The following is a 16,568-nucleotide window of genomic DNA, read 5'->3' as shown; positions in this document are numbered from 1 at the left end:
CATAAGATAGTTTTTCTCAACAGTTTCTGTTGTGAAAATGCTGGAATTGCATCTTGAGTTATTCTCAGAGGTGAGGAGGCTGCATCTTCTGCCATTATGCCCAGTTAATGATGACAGCCATTTCCTGAAAATCAAGTGAGGTACTTTGCCTTGTTTTTGTTCATATAAAATAATAGTGTTTACAAGGGGAGTACACTACTTTTATATTTACTTGGCTGGCACAAGTGAAGTAAATTAATAAGATGCTCAATTGTGCCAGTAAATGTATCCTTGCTGAATGGTTTTCAATGTAAGATGGAGAGCCACTGCTAATGTGGATGCACGTGTGTTAATTGCAACATGTGGTGTACATCCACAGTGGCTTCTCTGAGTCTTTAGAGGGTAGCCATAACACCAAGTGTGCATGACAAATAACCCAAATGTGCACACATCAATCGTTTACCCTGGAATTGGAACTCTGTTAACATAGTACTATCATAGCTCACGTCATAATGTTATGACATTTACTGATATCTAGGTGCAAGTGTGTGAGAGGAAGTGAGCGCAGAGAGAGGGGTGAGAGAGGAGGAGTGGAGGCGGGCAAGAGCATGGGTGAATGAGAGATCAAGTGGGTCAGTGTGTGTCAGAGAGTGGATGGGAAATAGGTATGTGTGTGTGAGAGAGGAGGTAGGAGATAGGTATGTGTGTGTGTGAGAGAGGGGGTGGACATACTAGAGCGTGAAATGGAAAAAGAAACACCAGAATAAGACAAGTTTTTTGGAACAAGAAGCTAGAAACATAGTAGAAAAGAAGGAAATAAAAAGGAAAGAGTAAGAGAGCGTGACAGTTTGTATTTTTTCCGGAAGCAAAAGCACATGAAATCAACTATTATAATAACATACTGGTATAGCACTCCTGTCATTATACGTAATAACATGTCCTCTTGACTTATCATGAACAATGCCACTGGAGATCGACTGTCAGGAGTTTCACTCTTTTATTTGCTCTCAAGATTTGGGCAGTGCTGGCAAGGCTCCCATTATTGCCAATCCCTGCTTTCCCGGAGTGGTGGTGTTGCTTCTCCTTGACCTGCGGCAGTTTTTGCCGTAATGGTGCTCCTATGATGATAGGGAATTACAGACTCCGTGATAATGAAGAACTCGTGATGTGTGTCCAAATCAGGATGGTGTTTGACGTGGAATGATGGTAGTCCAATTATTTTTCTGCTCTTGGAGGTTGCCAAAGTAGGTTCAGTGCATTGCATTGCAATGTGATAAGACGTACTGTAGCCACAGAGCACCGTGCTGGAGACAGGTGGATAATGATTCCAATGGTAGGGGCACTGAACTATTTCAACTTTTTGTCTATGTATGGCAAGGGTGACAAGAAACATCCCTCGGCACCTCACAAAGACATAGGGAACAAAATGGATGCCAAGCCAAAGAAGGAGATATTGTGAGGGGTGATCCAAAAGGTTTATCACAGATTGGGTTTTGAGGAGAGGGAGGTAGAGAGGTGACGAGGTTTAAAGAGGGAATTCCAGAGTGTGGGGCCTAAGCGGCTGGCGGTTTGGAGACCAGAGTCAGAGAATTTTTGGAGGTGTCGACTTTAGTGTTGGAGGAGTGTATTGGATTGGTGGGGGGAGCGGGGTGGTTGAAGCCATGGACAAATTTAAATGCAAGGAGAAGAATTTTAATTTTGAGACATTGAGGAATCAAGAGCCATTGTAGCACGCAGGACTGATGGGTGAATGGGATGGAGCAGGAGAGGTTACGGGCCATTTTGAAATAAGTGGAGGTTGGGAGTTCACGGAGAGCGTATTAGAATACTTCTGTGTGTGGAAACTGACCCTGTGTCTAATGTCACCAAGGAACACTTTAAACTGGTGCCATCTTTATTTCAAGGTCATTGGCGAAACTATTTTATATCATTTTGTGACAAAAATTATCTGTTCTCTTTTCTCTCAGTAGTTTTCTTTCCAAGAACCAACTTGTGATACTTAGTGAATAGAACCTAGTACTTGTTGTGGACCATCCCCACAGTATATTCTCTTATACTGTTTTTTTTACTCTACAACAGTGAGCTGTGAAGTTATTTTGGGGGCAATTTTCGCCATCATTGGGCAGTGTTTTTTTGGCTCCCGGCGATTTTTTTGGACGTAATCAGTCATTTGAAATTTTCCCCAAAGTTTTGGCACTGACGCCGACGGTCAGTGCCAGATATTTTGCCGATGGTACGCGTTGAAAAGGGATTCCGTGCCGTTTCTGATCATTTGTGCCAGTTTCCCCAACAACGATTTTTTTCAAAACGGCGCAGAGACCTCAGACACCATTGTAAAAAAGCCTACCTTAAGTTAAGGAAATCTGCGCTGGCCCGCTGCAATCCCTGCCCGAAGGTCCTCCACGTACCCGGCCCACTGCAATCCTTGCCCAAAGGTCCTCCACGCATGTTCTAGAGCTTCTGTGCCAGACTAAACAACAGTCATACTCCAGGTACATTGAAAAATAATTTGCACCTTTATAAGGAAATGTCATTCACAAAAGAGCCTTTTCAATCTAGTAGCCTTAATACAATTGAATGCAACTTCGTGTCAATTTCATACTATTTCAGTCCACGGTATTTTCAGTTAGTGAGTGATTTTTTTCCCCAGCATATGTGCAGTGATTTTTTCCTCCAGCGCATGCGCAGTGATTTTGTTTTTCCCAGCGCATGCGCAGTGATTTTTCGGCGAACGCTACAAGCTCCGCCTCCAGAATTGTCTTCGGGTAGCGCGGCGCTAAAAATAACTTCTGCTTTGAGGAAAGTGTCTTTTTTTTTGCACAAACGGGGTTGGGGGGTGGGGGGGAGAAACGAACATTATCGTACGTGGGTGCCAGAAATTGTGAATGTGGAAAATCGGGACCCTTGTGCTGCAGCATCTTAACTGCTTCCTCCACTAAATACACTGTCACATCAGCACCACGTGACTGGAGCAGTTCAGTAGACTTAGAGGAAGTCAAAAGAGTTGCCAACAAAAATTCTGCTACTCCATACTTCTGTGTTAAGCTGGTTTTAATGTTCATTTCACTGCAGATAAAAAAAATTTTGTCCAACTTCATTGACATTAAGATGGCGTGCAGCGTGTGATGCATCTCGAGATGCATCCATGTAATGTGTTGCACTCATCTATGGTGCTTTAAGAGGATATATTACCTTTGCCTATGAGACTTGAGGGGCTTTCACACTTGCAAAATAAATTCACCATTACAGTGCGTAATCATACACCGACATACATAATAAATAAGCAAATCTATGTATATGGAAATGATTGCTACGTGACAGCTGCTTTGTACAGCACTACCGCATTCACTTTGTTGAACTTTTTAATGGAACTTTTGCTTATGGTTATACCAATATATTTTTCAGAGAAAGCAATAGAGAAATTGCTGCACTGTCACCTTTTTTTATTTTGCGTTTTGGCATTTCCTTTTAGTTTGATACAGTTGATGTATAATTCTAAAATGACGGTCCCATTGCATGGGATTTTACCAATCTCTGTCACCATCAGTGTGGGGATTTCCCCCTTAATTACTTATGGAGAGTTGCAGATTCAACATCAGTCCATCGATTCCTCACATCAGCTGAAGAAAGTTAGCCTGGCCTCGCACATAAAATTTCTGCCTGGTGTCAGCTCATGAAAGGGTAAAACACTGCCTCTAATTATAGCAAAGTGCTAGTGTCTTTGATGCATCTGTCTCTAGTTTAACCACCACAGACTTCATTACAAGTTGAAACTGTGAGGCTGTTCAGGAAGTCGAGAAATGATTTAAGCTTATTGGCTAAACATTTTTGGGTTGGCTGTGCATAATCGGCAGATTCTCAAAGGACAGAATACATTTCTAGCCTTATTGACATTGCCCTGCTAGCCAGAATCAGGCAGGTTTTGAAAACAGACTGAATGTTTGCAGACTTTTTCTAAGGCAAGTCTTTGCTCTCTCTCACTCAGGAAATCCCACTGTCAGAAATCCTGCAGTTGGATCCACCTCGGGATTTTACAAATCTGGCTCAAGGCAGCAACCCTCACTGTTTCGAGATCATAACTGACACCATGGTGTATTATGTTGGAGAGAATCTTGGAGGCAACTACCAGAATCATGCCCTGGCTGCCACAGGAGTAGGTTTAGATGTTGCTCAGAGCTGGGAGAAGGCCATTCGACAGGCCCTGATGCCAGTCACTCCACAAGCCAGCGTCTGCACCACTGCAGGACAAGGCAAAGAGCACAGTAAGTAATTCTTGTTCTGCTAACCCTGTCAAGTATTGAAGGCCAAAAGTGTCATTTGAGATGGAGGGTCAAACAGTTCAAATGCCAGGCTTCAGTTTTTGTAATGAATTAGCTGAGTTATCACAATATGCAGTTAGTTTATTTTTGAGATATCTAAATATGATTTTGTTACTTATGCTCTTGGGTAGGGGTGTTGTATTTCATGGTGGTTGGTCTGTGAGCATTGCGATTTGATATTTGAGCAAAACTTGTCATGTAACTTAATTAAATCAGATCTGATTTTTTTTTAATTATTACTGGTCAATTTGATTTGTTGGGATGACTTTTAGATTTAGGCTTTTATTGCTTTCAATTTAAATTTGGTTTAGTGAATCACGAATAAATGGTAGCAATGTCTCTTGAATTCTGGAATGTTGCACTGGCCTCTTTTGCTTACTGCTGGCTCAGCCTGGAAATCAAACTTAATATTATTTTTTTAAAACCATTGACCAATTTTCTAAGAAACTCTAGTTGTAAACTCGCTATCATTGTTGCCACTTTTAAAATTTACCTATTTTCTTCTCTTCTCTTCTCATTATGTTAGCCATAGCTCAGTGGCAGCACTCTTGTCTCTGTGTCAGAGGTCGTGGGTTCACTGCAGGAATTGAGCACAGAATCCAGGCCGACACTTCAGTGTAGTGCTGAGAGAGTGCTGTAATGTTAGCAGTGCTGCTTTTGTGATGAGATGTTAAACTGAGGCCCTATCTAGCTCTCAGGTGAACGTAAAATAAGACTATTCGAAGACGAGCAAAGCCATTGTTCTGGTGTCCTGGCCAGCATTTATCCCTTAACCAACCCCACCAAAAACAAATTAATTGGTCCCACTGTGTGTGGGACCCTGCTGTGTGCAAATTGGCTGTGCGTATGCAAACAAAACAACAGTGATACACTTTAAAAGTAATTCATTGGCTCTGAAGTGCTTTGCGACATCCTGAGGACATGAAAGGGTTTTTTTTAAAAATGCAAATTCATTCTTTCTTTCTTCTCTTCAATATGTTGATTCATGCAGTAAAACAGTTCCATGGAAATTTCTGCCCCCTTGGACCTGATTCAATTGGCCATTTTTCATATGGCGTGGAGACATTGAGTGTGGAAAGAGGGGAGGGCACCTTAATTGGCCCTCACCCAGTATCCACACAAGGAGTATCAGCAGTAGGAACACTGGCTGATTTTTTTCTATCCCTAGCCTAAGGCCAGTGAGATAAATGATTGTACTATAACCACCCTCCAGCTGAGATCAAACCTGACACACTAGTCTTATTCTTCCTTCCACTCCTCTCGCATCACAGTGTGCTGTCTGGGAGAATGTCCTAATTGTCACTGCACTATCTAGTTTACACTTGTGTTGATATCTGAACTTCATAGTTTGGTATATAGGGAGTGGGCTCAGTCAGTGTACAGCATTACTGAAAGTTCAGACAGTTGTGAATCTCCGGCAAAGATTTATCAAAAATATATTTAATGATGGAGAACTCTGATCTGCTAAACTGTATTTAACTGTAACTGCTTCCGAGTCTTTTATTGTGTTACTGTACTAACAAACTAGTCAGCTTGCTGTACTGTATACCTGCATTCTTTATTCAGCAGATTGTAGAGTAGTTTTAATTATGGAATAGTCTCCAGGCTGGATAATTAGTCCTCCTAGCATGGGAAGTCTATTAAGGAACAAGTGGCTATATTGGAAATTTAAGGGGTGTCTTTAGAAAAATTATACATTCTTTCCTTTTACTTTTCCTTTCCTGAAGTCGGTAATGTGTGCTGAGGTAGGTTTCTGTAGCCTATGGCAGTACTTGCCCCAGTCACATTGTCTGTGCTGTGAGTATTTGCCACCATAATACACCAATGCTCCCATCATCCTCGCGTATGCTTCTCAAGGGTTGCTGAATGGTAAACGGGGACACTGGATGGCCTCTTTCCCCTATCCCCTGCTCCAGCCTGGAGATCCTGAGGCCAATTATAGCACCCCCAAACGCAGCCTCAAAATTAGATTGATTAATCCATCATTTGACCCGGGATTGGCCTTGAATTTTCCTGATTTTGTGCGCAGCACACTGCACTGTATTTAACCACAGAGTATCTGGGAGCTCTTATGTAAATCTGTTTGTATATTTTTTGTGTTTTAACTCATGGGTGATGCTACTTTTGTGTTTATGTTTATAACCTTCCTTTATCTACCATTTACTGAAATTTTGTTTCACCAACTCTAAAGTCTACAAGATGATTATGCAATTGTGTTTTACTGACCACCAGTTTTTTTGTAAAATTAACAGAAAGAACAGAAAAAATAAAAGTCCCATGTAACCAAAACCAACATCTCACTGTTGATGCACAGTATAGTTAAATGCTTTAAGAGATGTGTTCTAGTTTGTTGTAAGATATGGTAAATCACACCACAAGTAAGGCTGACTAGGCTGATGGCATGAAACTAAACTTAGTGTTAAGGCTGAAGGAGTAGAAAGGCACCCCCAGAAATATGGGGAATTTTTTCATGTTTTTTTTCCCTCTTCTGTGATATAAATGAAAGTACACGAGGAGAAGGAGGTACAATTGTCTGTTTTTAAAAAAATCTTTGAGCACATTTCAGCGATTCCTTGCATGTCAAGTGATCAATCGAAGCTTGGTTTCATGGACAGACCTCTGGTGCAGAACGGCCATGTCCCCACAGGGAGGGACACTTGGACAACTGGTAATGCCAGGCTAACCATGCAACCGACTATAGAGTGGGATAGGCAGAGGCCCGATAGCAGATCTGCAGCCTGTCCTCTTGGCCAAGCAAGGTGACTAGCTTTACAGTGGACAGATTGAGAACAATCGCACAAAGACAATCTCTTTCCTCCACAATTTGCATTCTTTTCTCCCATTAATTGGGAAAACAGTGCAATATAATTGACTTCGTGTAAATGTTAACTAATTCTTAACTTTATGTTGACTAAATTGTGTTTTCTGAACAAAAATCTTGCATCCCCTTAAATTGAATTGTGGTCTGAAGGCCACAGATTACACAGAAGTATCATTAAATGGGCTGCAGATGGAATAGAAATTGGGGCGGGGCCAAGGGGAATTTTGGAAGAAAATGTTCTTTGAAATGAGAGCAGGTTCATTAGCTGAAGATTCCAGAAGCCAAAGAAGAGCTGAGAGTTGGTGGTATTCTGGTTTTAGTTTAACTAGATGCTTTTGGTATAACTAGATGCTGAGACACTGGTACAACATTCCCATCAAACTGGATTATAAAGTATTTGCTAGAACACAACAGGACTGTGGAATTACTATTGGGGAAATCCGTTGAAGGATAATCATGAATTTCTTAGAAAAAAGGACATATTTGAGAAAAAAATAAGAATTTTGGCCAAATTGATTTATTTTGTGGCACAGAGATGAGCCTGGATTTTAAGAAAATAGTATCACAGTTGAGCAATATAACATTTTGTATGACACCACTTTGTAAATCACGAGAAGAAAAAGCCTCCATGTTTTGTGTGTGCCAACAGTTAGAAGGGAGAGTCCCAGAAGGTAGGTATTTGTTTTGATTCAAAAGGGGGAAAAAAACTTTGAGTTCCATGATTGTTTAATGGCTAGTTTGTACGGTGTTCTAATGGATATGGATGAATGGTGTTGCAATCCCTAATTAATAAATGGTGTGTCTGACTTCCCTAAGAGTTCTGTATACTGCCATTGCTTTTTATTTTCGAGACTTTCAATACAAATTGTCCTTATCTGTGAGCATGGGAAGCAGAGTAGCAAGCAACGTCTTAATTTGTAACTCAGTTGAATTCAGACAATCTTCCTATCTACTGTGCAGTATCTTTTTGAAAAGTTAATACTAGTAAACCTGTTTCCACCACCCTTTCAGGCAATGCATTCCATATCATAATAACATAAATTTAAAGTATTTACCTTTTTAAACGTGGATTTAATTGTATGTTTTGATATATTGGGTTAGACAAGTACATCGCTAGCAGACTTGTGATGGTTTGCAATGTTAAATGGGTCTTAGAATGGACTAATTGTATGTTTTGATACATTGGGTTAGACAAGCACATCACTTGCAGACTTGTGATGGTGTGTAATGTTGAATGGGTCTCGAGTGGACAATAATCTTCGTAATCCTGAAAATTTCCAAAGGCAGTAGTTTCCCACTCTGGGGCTTATTTTTCTAATCTGTTTTTCTTCTTGAGGGTCGGTAACCAGTGAACACAAATTTAAAACAACAGTCAATAAAGCCAGGGGAAGATGAGGAGAAATGTTTTACAGCGAGTTATTATGATATGGAATGCATTGCCTGAAGGGGTGGTGGAAATAGGTTTACTCGTTACTTTCAAAAGGGAATTGGATCTCTACTTCAAAAATAAAAATTTGCAATGCTATTGGGAAAGAGCAGGGAAATGGGACTATTTGTTAGCTCTTTCTGAGAGCCAGCACAGGCATAATGGGCCAAATGGCCTCCTTCTGCACTCTATTGATTCATTGGGCCCAAATTTCCCTGAGTTGCACCGTTTTTTTTTGGTGTAACTTGATTTTTCTCGTGTATTTTTTTAGTTGCAAATATGGCCATTTAATTTGCGCCAGTTTAAGTGAGTTATTTAGGTTTTTTGTGAGGTCAGTTTTTTTTTTCAAAAGGGGGCGTTCCCAGCCACTTACACCATTTATGCGAATTTGGCCAGAAAAAAGTTGTACTAAACTAACTTAGGGCAGCGTATGTGTCCACTTTTGTCCGCACAGAAAGACCTTACTTACAGTTAAGGAATCGGCGCAAGTAACTACATTTAAAGCACCACCAAGCACCAAACAAAGCACAAAAAATAATAAGCAATTAATTAACAAATAAAATAGAAGGAACCCTGCACCTAAAGCACCAAAATCAATCAGTAAATAACAAATAAAAAATAGAAGTCTGACCTTAAGGAACGCAGCGGGCCGCCGATGAGGGAGCTCAGCCCCTCCCACACAGCCTGCAGCGCGCGTTTGCAGAAACGGCCTGCCAGGAGCTACTGCACATGTGCGCAGACTCTAGCGCGCATGTGCAGAGGTCCCGGCACTGTTTTCAGCACTGGGACCTGGCTCCACCCCCAATCCATTGGGCCACGCTGCGCCACAACGGAGGAGAGGCTGGGAAGCAGCAAAATTCGGAGGTCTTTTTTTCGGCGCGCTTGAAGGCGGGCAAAAGTGGCGCAGATCGAGTGAGGACGCCAGAAAAAGAGGTTAAGGAAATTTGGGCCCCGTGATTCTAGGTTCTGCACCTTCCCCCAGGATTGATTACATGCAGGTGTTGTCGTTGGTCCATCTGCCAGGCAGTGTGTAATTGTGGCTCATGCACTCTGTTCCTTGAGGGAAAGTGCTTCGGGCCTGGCCAATATTGGGAACTCGTCATGTTAAGTGACACTTCTGTCCTCTGCACATTGAATTCAAGCTCATTAGTGTTGATATTACTGGCTTGGTGGCTTTTGATGCTACTGACTCATCGCTGCTTCAGGCTAAATCTGAATCTGTTGAGACATTTTAATGGCTGTAACTCTGTCAGACTGGACTCAGATTTGTGTCTTTGAGACAAGAATGTTTGTGCCCTGTCCTGCTTTGACTACTCAAAGACCTTTCAACTTTTAAACAGGCCCTTCTTTTAACTTTCCTGTAACCTCTATGCAAATTATTTCACATCTCAAGCGTGGTTCATTACACAATATTTCTGGAGAACTGCACAGAGTCCAGAAACTTGAAAAAAATATTTATGTATTTTTTTTTAATGCATTATTTTTTCCCCTTCCCCTTCTGTAGTCTTGTGCTGACAGGACAAGCAAACTTTCTGGGCTTCGATCAGTTTTATTTTAGTGTAGAGCTATTTTGCTTCCTTCCATTAGGAGAAGTGCCTAGCTTCCACTGTGCATCTGTATGGCAGAACAGATCGGATCAGTAACTCACCATCTAAGAAACCGTAGGTGAGAAGCTACTCGTTCTGTTGCCCGGAATCAGAGAGCACACCTCAATTAGAAATGCTCATGCAATTTACCAAAAAAACAGTATTGGTGAAAGATTTGACTGTGGTCCTCAAAGACTTAAATGGGAACTTCAGGCTTCGTGACAAATGAAATGTCCCACACACTTATCAAGCACTAATTCATTGCGGCAACTAGAAACTGCTTTAGAGAGGTTATTATTAGCTTGTCATAACATGACGATAACACCGTGCTTGCTGCTGGCTGCAGTGAGTTGAAAACAAGAGGTTGGCATTTAATTTTTTTTAAATTAGAGTTTGTTAAAATAGGTTCTGGGACTGGTTGAACTGGAAGGAGGTTCATGTTTGTTCGTACTTTTAACAAGTTACATTTTAAAATGTACAAAAATGCTGAAAATTTGATGCATTTCACTGAGCAGCAACTATTGATGAACGGCTGCTGTTAATCTGTCTGATCCAGTTAATGTTTGTTTTATTGGAAAAATCTTCATTTTTTTTCACTCCCTCCTCCATATTTTTATTTTCCTGCTTCATGTCTGCACACACCATTTCGCCCCACCCAAGAAAATGAACATTTAATATCTTCCTTCCACAGTTGTGTCAAAGCCACGAAAGAGCCAGCTACCAGGAAGTAAGCAAGAGCAGCAAAATATGACCTTTATTTGCATAGTGCAATAAAAGTCAGTAGAAAATGGTAATCTGAAGGCAGTCTAACCCCAATCCACTTTAACAATGAATGTAATGCTCTTGTTAATCTGGATGCTTCCCAAAAATGAAGTAAAGGACAAACCCCAAATAATTACAGGCGAATGAATTTAATGTCAGTAGTGGAGAAATTGCTTGAATCCATTATAAAAGGCAGAGTCTTGGAAAAGTTTAAGTTAATTAGAGACAGTCGACAGAGTTTTGTGAAAGTATGTTATGCCTGTCTAACCTAAGAAAGTTCTTTGGTCACTGAGATGGTAAACAGTGGAAGATCAATTGATGTCACATACTAGAATTTTCAGAAGGAATTTGATAAGATTCTGCTCAAGGGTTTACTGGTTAAAATTGAGGCATGTGGAATTGGAGACAGATTGTGGAGTGAATAGGAACGTGATTGGGATGTTTAAAGACATCGAGCTGAGATAAAAGGATATTTTCAGGCAGTGACTAGTGATGTCCCCCAAGTAATCGGCATGGTCCTAGCTTTTCATTGTGTATACAAATAATCTGGATTTAGGAATAGCAAAAGGTCATCTCCAAGTTTCAAGATAAGCTAAGAGGTATAATAAATTTTGAAGAAAATTGCAAAAGAACATTGATTATACAAATGATCCATTCCACCCAACTTTATTTCCTCAGCCCTAAACTTGCTGACATCATCAGCCTATCTCTGTTCTCCAGCATTATCCCACCTTCTTCAAGAGTGCCACTATAGCCCCCTGCTCAAGAAAACTGCCCTTAAGTATTCCATTCTCTCCAACTACTGCCCTATATGCAAACGTCCTTTTCTTTCCAGAATCCTGGAGCATGTAACCTCATAATTGTGCTTCACCCTCTCACCACTCCTTCAGAACCCTCCACACACTTGAACTCACTTGAAATGTTCTTATGAAATGCTACGGCCATTGTCCTCACCCACACTAAGCCTTGCACTCCCATTATTTTCGTGCGCGCCAAACTCCATAAGCTCACCGTGTCCCAAATGAGTTGGCTTCTAGATTCTTCTCTTCGCTTTCAAATTCCTCCATGGCCTTACTCCATTTAGTGATGTCTTCCTGTGTCTACTCAAACAAGCACACTCTACACTCCTCTAACATCAGTTTCTTCTCATTCCCTGCTCACACTCATGGACGGCTGCTCTAACAGCCGCTACACCCCACTCTTTGGAACTTTGCCTTTTTCCTCTGATTTGCCATCTCCCTCCTTGACTTCAGAAAGCTCCTTCAATCCCTTCTCTTTAACCATTAATTTGGATGCCCATGCTAACCCTCTCTCTTACTCTCCTGCTTAATGTCTGCTGTTTTTTTATTCATTCACGGGTTATGGGTGTCGCTGGCAAGGCCAGTGTTTTTGCCCATCCTTAGTTGCCCTCGAGAATGTGGTGTTGAGCGACCTTCATGAACCGGTGCAGTCCGTGTGGTGTAGGTACTCCCACAGTGCTGTTAGGTGAGGAGTTCCAGGATTTTGATCCAATGACAATGAAGGAACGGCAATATAATTCCAAGTCAGGATGGTATGTGATTTGGAGGGGAACTTGCAGGTGGTGGTGTTCCTATGTACCTGCTGCCCTTGTCCTTCTAGGTGGTAGAGGTCATGCGTTTGAGGGGAACAGTTGAAGATGCCTTGGCGAGTTCCTGCAGTGCATCTTGTAAATGGTACACACTGCAGCCATGTTGCGCCGGTGGTGGAGGGAGTGAATGTTTAAGGTGGTGGATGGGGTACCGATCAAATGTGCTTCTTTATCCTGGACGGTTTTGAGCTTCTTGAGTGTTGCACTCATCCAGGAAAGTGGAGATTATTCCATTACATTCCTTAACATCAAGCATTTTGAGTGATCTGCAGTCTAAACAGGGAAGCACCGGGAGATGGGATGAACAAAAAAGGATTTCGGAGTTCAGGTATATAAGCCAATACAAAGCTAGTTTGGAGGTGCAAGAAATGATCAAAAAGCCAAGTGGGATTATCCTATCAAAAACATGATGGGCCAGATGGCCTCCTCCTGTGCTATAAACATCTATGGTTCTATACAAGACTTCATTGTGAGGTACAGAATTTAAAAGCAAAGAAATGCTACTATGGCTATGAAGAGTTCTGGTCAGATCTCACTTGGAGCACTGTGTTCAGTTTTGGCATATTCACCTTAGCAAGGATATATTGACCTTAGCGACAGTCCAACAGTGATTCACTAAGCTCAAACCTGTGATGGAGTGATTTAGCTGTGATGTGAGACTGATGATATACTTGGTTTATTGTCCCTGGAGATTGAGCTGTTTAACGTAATGAACGGAATTGACAGAGGAGAGAGGGGACAACTCATCTTTCTCGCGAGAGAATACAGAATAAGGGGATATAATCTTAGAATTCAGAGTGAGGTATTTTCAAGTAAAACCAGAAATGAAATTCACACACAGCATTGCAAAAATATGAAATGCATTGTCTCCGAATACTATACAGTCTACTCCTCTTAATCTAGAGCTATTTCATTCATTGTTAGCATTAAGGTATTGTTTTATATCATTAATTTGAATTACTGGATAATGCAGAATTGATGGTGCAAAAAATTATTTTGAATTATCAGGAGTAGACTGTGGATGAAAAATCAATTGAGGTGCTTAAAAGGTTTGGGGCTGGATTTTCCTTTTAACTCGCCCCCGCCTGATCCTTAGCGGTGTTCCGGCGGTTGCGTCTTTTTCAGCCGCTGGTGCGCGTTCCCGCGGTTTTCAGGTGCTCCATGTCGGTGGCGGCGAAGCAGTGCGGGAGCGAAGTACAGCAGGTGGTGTGCAACAGAGGAGGCCTATCCACTCGGGAATCTTCGGCTCCCAAGTTGTGTGTACGCGCCCGGCTGTCAAGCTCCGCCCCCCAGAGGCACCGATGAGAGCCAGAGACTGCCGGCCTGAGATCGCTGTGGGGGGGGGAGAAGGTGGGGCAGAGAGTGAGATCGCTGTGGGGGGGGAAACGGAGAGTGAGAATGCTGCGGTGGGGGGGCGAGGGGGGGAAGAGAGTGAGATTGCTGTGGGGGAGGGGGGTGGGAGAGTGAGATGGGGGGGGGGGTGAAGGAAGAGTGAGATTGCTGTGGGGGAGGAGGGGTGGAGAGTGAGATCGCTGTGGGGGGAGAAAGGGTGAAGAGTGAGATCGCTGTAGAGGGGGAGGAAGAGTGAGATTGCTGTGGGGGGGGGAAAGAGTGAGATCGCTGTGTGGGGGGTGGAGAGAGAGATCGCTGTGCGGGGGGTGGAGGAAAGAGTAAGATCGCTGTGCGGGGGGTGGGGGGTGGAGAGTGAGATCGCTGTGGGGGGAGGAAGGGTGGAGAGTGAGATCGCTGTAGAGGGGGAGGAAGAGTGAGATTGCTGTGGGGGGGGGGGGAAAAGAGTGAGATCGCTGTGTGGGGGGTGGAAAGTGAGATCGCTGTGCGGGGGTGGGGGGAAGAGTGAGATCGCTGTGCGGGGGGTTGGGGGGTGGAGAGTGAGATCGCTGTGTGGGGGGGGAAAAGAGTGAGATCGCTGTGGGTGGGGGCGGGAGAGTGAAATCGCTGTTGTGGGGGGAGGAAGATTGAGATCGCTGTGGGGGATGGGGGGGCGGTGCGGGGGCAGAGTGAGATCACTGTGGTGGGGGGGTGGGGAGATCACTGTAGGAGGTGAGATAGACTGGGGGGAGGAGATACACTGGGCGGGGGGGGGGCGGGGTGGGAGAGAGACTCTGGGGGTGAGTGAGACTAGTGAGTGAGAAAGACTAAAGGAGTAAATAAGGCTTTATTTGACCATTTATATTATTGTCTAACGTTAGAAAATACTACAATCCATTAAAAAAATACATCAAACTGTGGAGAACTATAAAGATCTGTGTAATATCAAACAAACCTGTCAGATCTGTGTTCATACCGCCGACTTAAGATCCTGTAAGACCTGCTTTTTCAGGACAGTATTAAGGTCCGGTGGTAAACGGATCTTAAATGCTGAAACTTCCATTTTGGATGGTAATATATGGGCGGACAGTATCGAATACCGCCTGTCAGTAATGACTGTGGGATTTACCGCCAGGCGGTAAATGGGTGGCTTGAGAGGAAACTTGCATTTCTGGGCGGTAAATGGGCGGTTTGAGAGGAAACTCTAGTCCACAGACAACTAGAGACTTGTTTACTTGGGAAGTAAAGATATTAAGGGATATGGACAAAGATCAAAGAATTGGAGATAAAACAAAGAGATTCCATGACTGACAAAATGATGGAGCCACATTAGTGGGCTGAATGACCTCTTGTTTCTAGATTTCTTTAAAACCTAGCCATAATATCTCCTTATTTGGCTCGGTGTCAAATTTTGTTTGATAACGCTCCTGTGAAGCGCCTTGGGATGTTTTACTTTGGCGCTATATAAATACAAGTTATTGTTCCCTCCAATATTTCCTGGCAGACTTGTAAACTATACACATCTCCACACCCTGCATGCCAATTTATGCATTGTTCGCTTTATCTCCTCTCTCACTGTTTGCTGCATCCAATCTGTACCACATATGACATCTTGATTTCATCTTCCAGGTCACTTGTTTCTCGTGCAGGTGTAAATGTTGTGAAGCAGCCTGGTAGTAGCCTACAGATTATTTTATAGCTGAAGTACAAGGTTCTGTTTTCAGAGTTCCAAGCTCAAAGTCGTTCTTAGGTAGGAGAAGCTGTTTGTAAAGATGCTGCCTTCTACTGGCGTAAACCTGGGAACAGTTCACCCACCTGCTCTTCAGGAACAATTTGTGCTGAAAGTGAGATTTAAGCAACCAGAAGAAAAATAATACCCATCCATGGCCCCTTTTGTGCAAATCAGAATTTGAACATGTTAAATTATAATTGCTTCAGTGGCAACCCGTGTTATGAAATAGAGGAACAGGAGAGGAATTTGGAGTAGTTGAGGCTAATAGCATAAATGCATTTTAAGAGGAAGCTAGATAAACATATGAGAGAGAAAGGAATAAAAGGATATGTTGACAGGGTTAGATGAAGTCGGGTGGGAGGAGATTAGTGTGGAACATAAAAACTGGCACAGACCAGTTGGGCCAAATGGCTGTAAATTCTATGTAATAGAGGAACAGTATTTTGAGTAATCCTGATACTGAAATATTTCTGCTGCTGAATAATAATTTTAATTCCAACTCTGTCCATTAAATCCCTCTTTGTCATTCTTTTCACAGAAGACCTGTCTCTCAGCATTTCTGTATCTAACTGCCAAGTCCAGGAGAACGTGGTAAGTCGACATTTATTCTCCCAAGTGCTCCAATAATTTGCAATTTAAACCAGTAAATTATAGGCCAGTTAGTCTGTCTTCAGTTATTGATAAACTGCTAAAATCTATAATGCAGTTCGAAATTACTAAACGCTTGAAGAACGAGTCAATCAAGGCCAATGAGTATTGATTTCTAATGGTCTTTCAGAGTTCTTTGAAGAAATAGCAGAGGGTTGTAGGTAAAGGAAATGCAGTGGATGAGGTTTATATAGATTTTTTTAAAGTATTTGACAAGATGATCATTGTTCAATGTCAATGACCTGGACTTAGGAATTATGGGAAAATAATATTGCAATGTACTTTAAAAAAAAAAAAAATTGGTGGGTATGGCGAGTTGCGATCAGTACATAGATGGGCTAGCAGGTTGAGTAGATA

The 16,568-nt window shown here is 42.3% G+C and overlaps 1 protein-coding gene across 2 annotated transcripts in view; it reads left to right on the top strand.

Moving 5' to 3' along the window:
- The window catches only part of prkd3 (protein kinase D3), a 488,274-nt gene that overhangs the window by 430,407 nt on the left and 41,299 nt on the right, over window positions 1-16,568 (top strand). For both annotated transcript variants that reach the window (XM_070889279.1, XM_070889278.1), the window contains 2 exons: window positions 3,965-4,241; window positions 16,102-16,154. In XM_070889279.1, the coding sequence (XP_070745380.1) occupies window positions 3,965-4,241; window positions 16,102-16,154 (330 nt within the window). The remainder of the gene's footprint in view (window positions 1-3,964; window positions 4,242-16,101; window positions 16,155-16,568) is intronic.

This window comes from Pristiophorus japonicus, chromosome 9 (genome assembly GCF_044704955.1).
Source record: "Pristiophorus japonicus isolate sPriJap1 chromosome 9, sPriJap1.hap1, whole genome shotgun sequence".
NCBI classification, from domain to species: Eukaryota; Metazoa; Chordata; class Chondrichthyes; family Pristiophoridae; genus Pristiophorus; species Pristiophorus japonicus.
The sequence above is the reverse complement of the archived record's forward strand: the minus strand, read 5'-3'. Positions and strand labels throughout refer to the sequence as shown.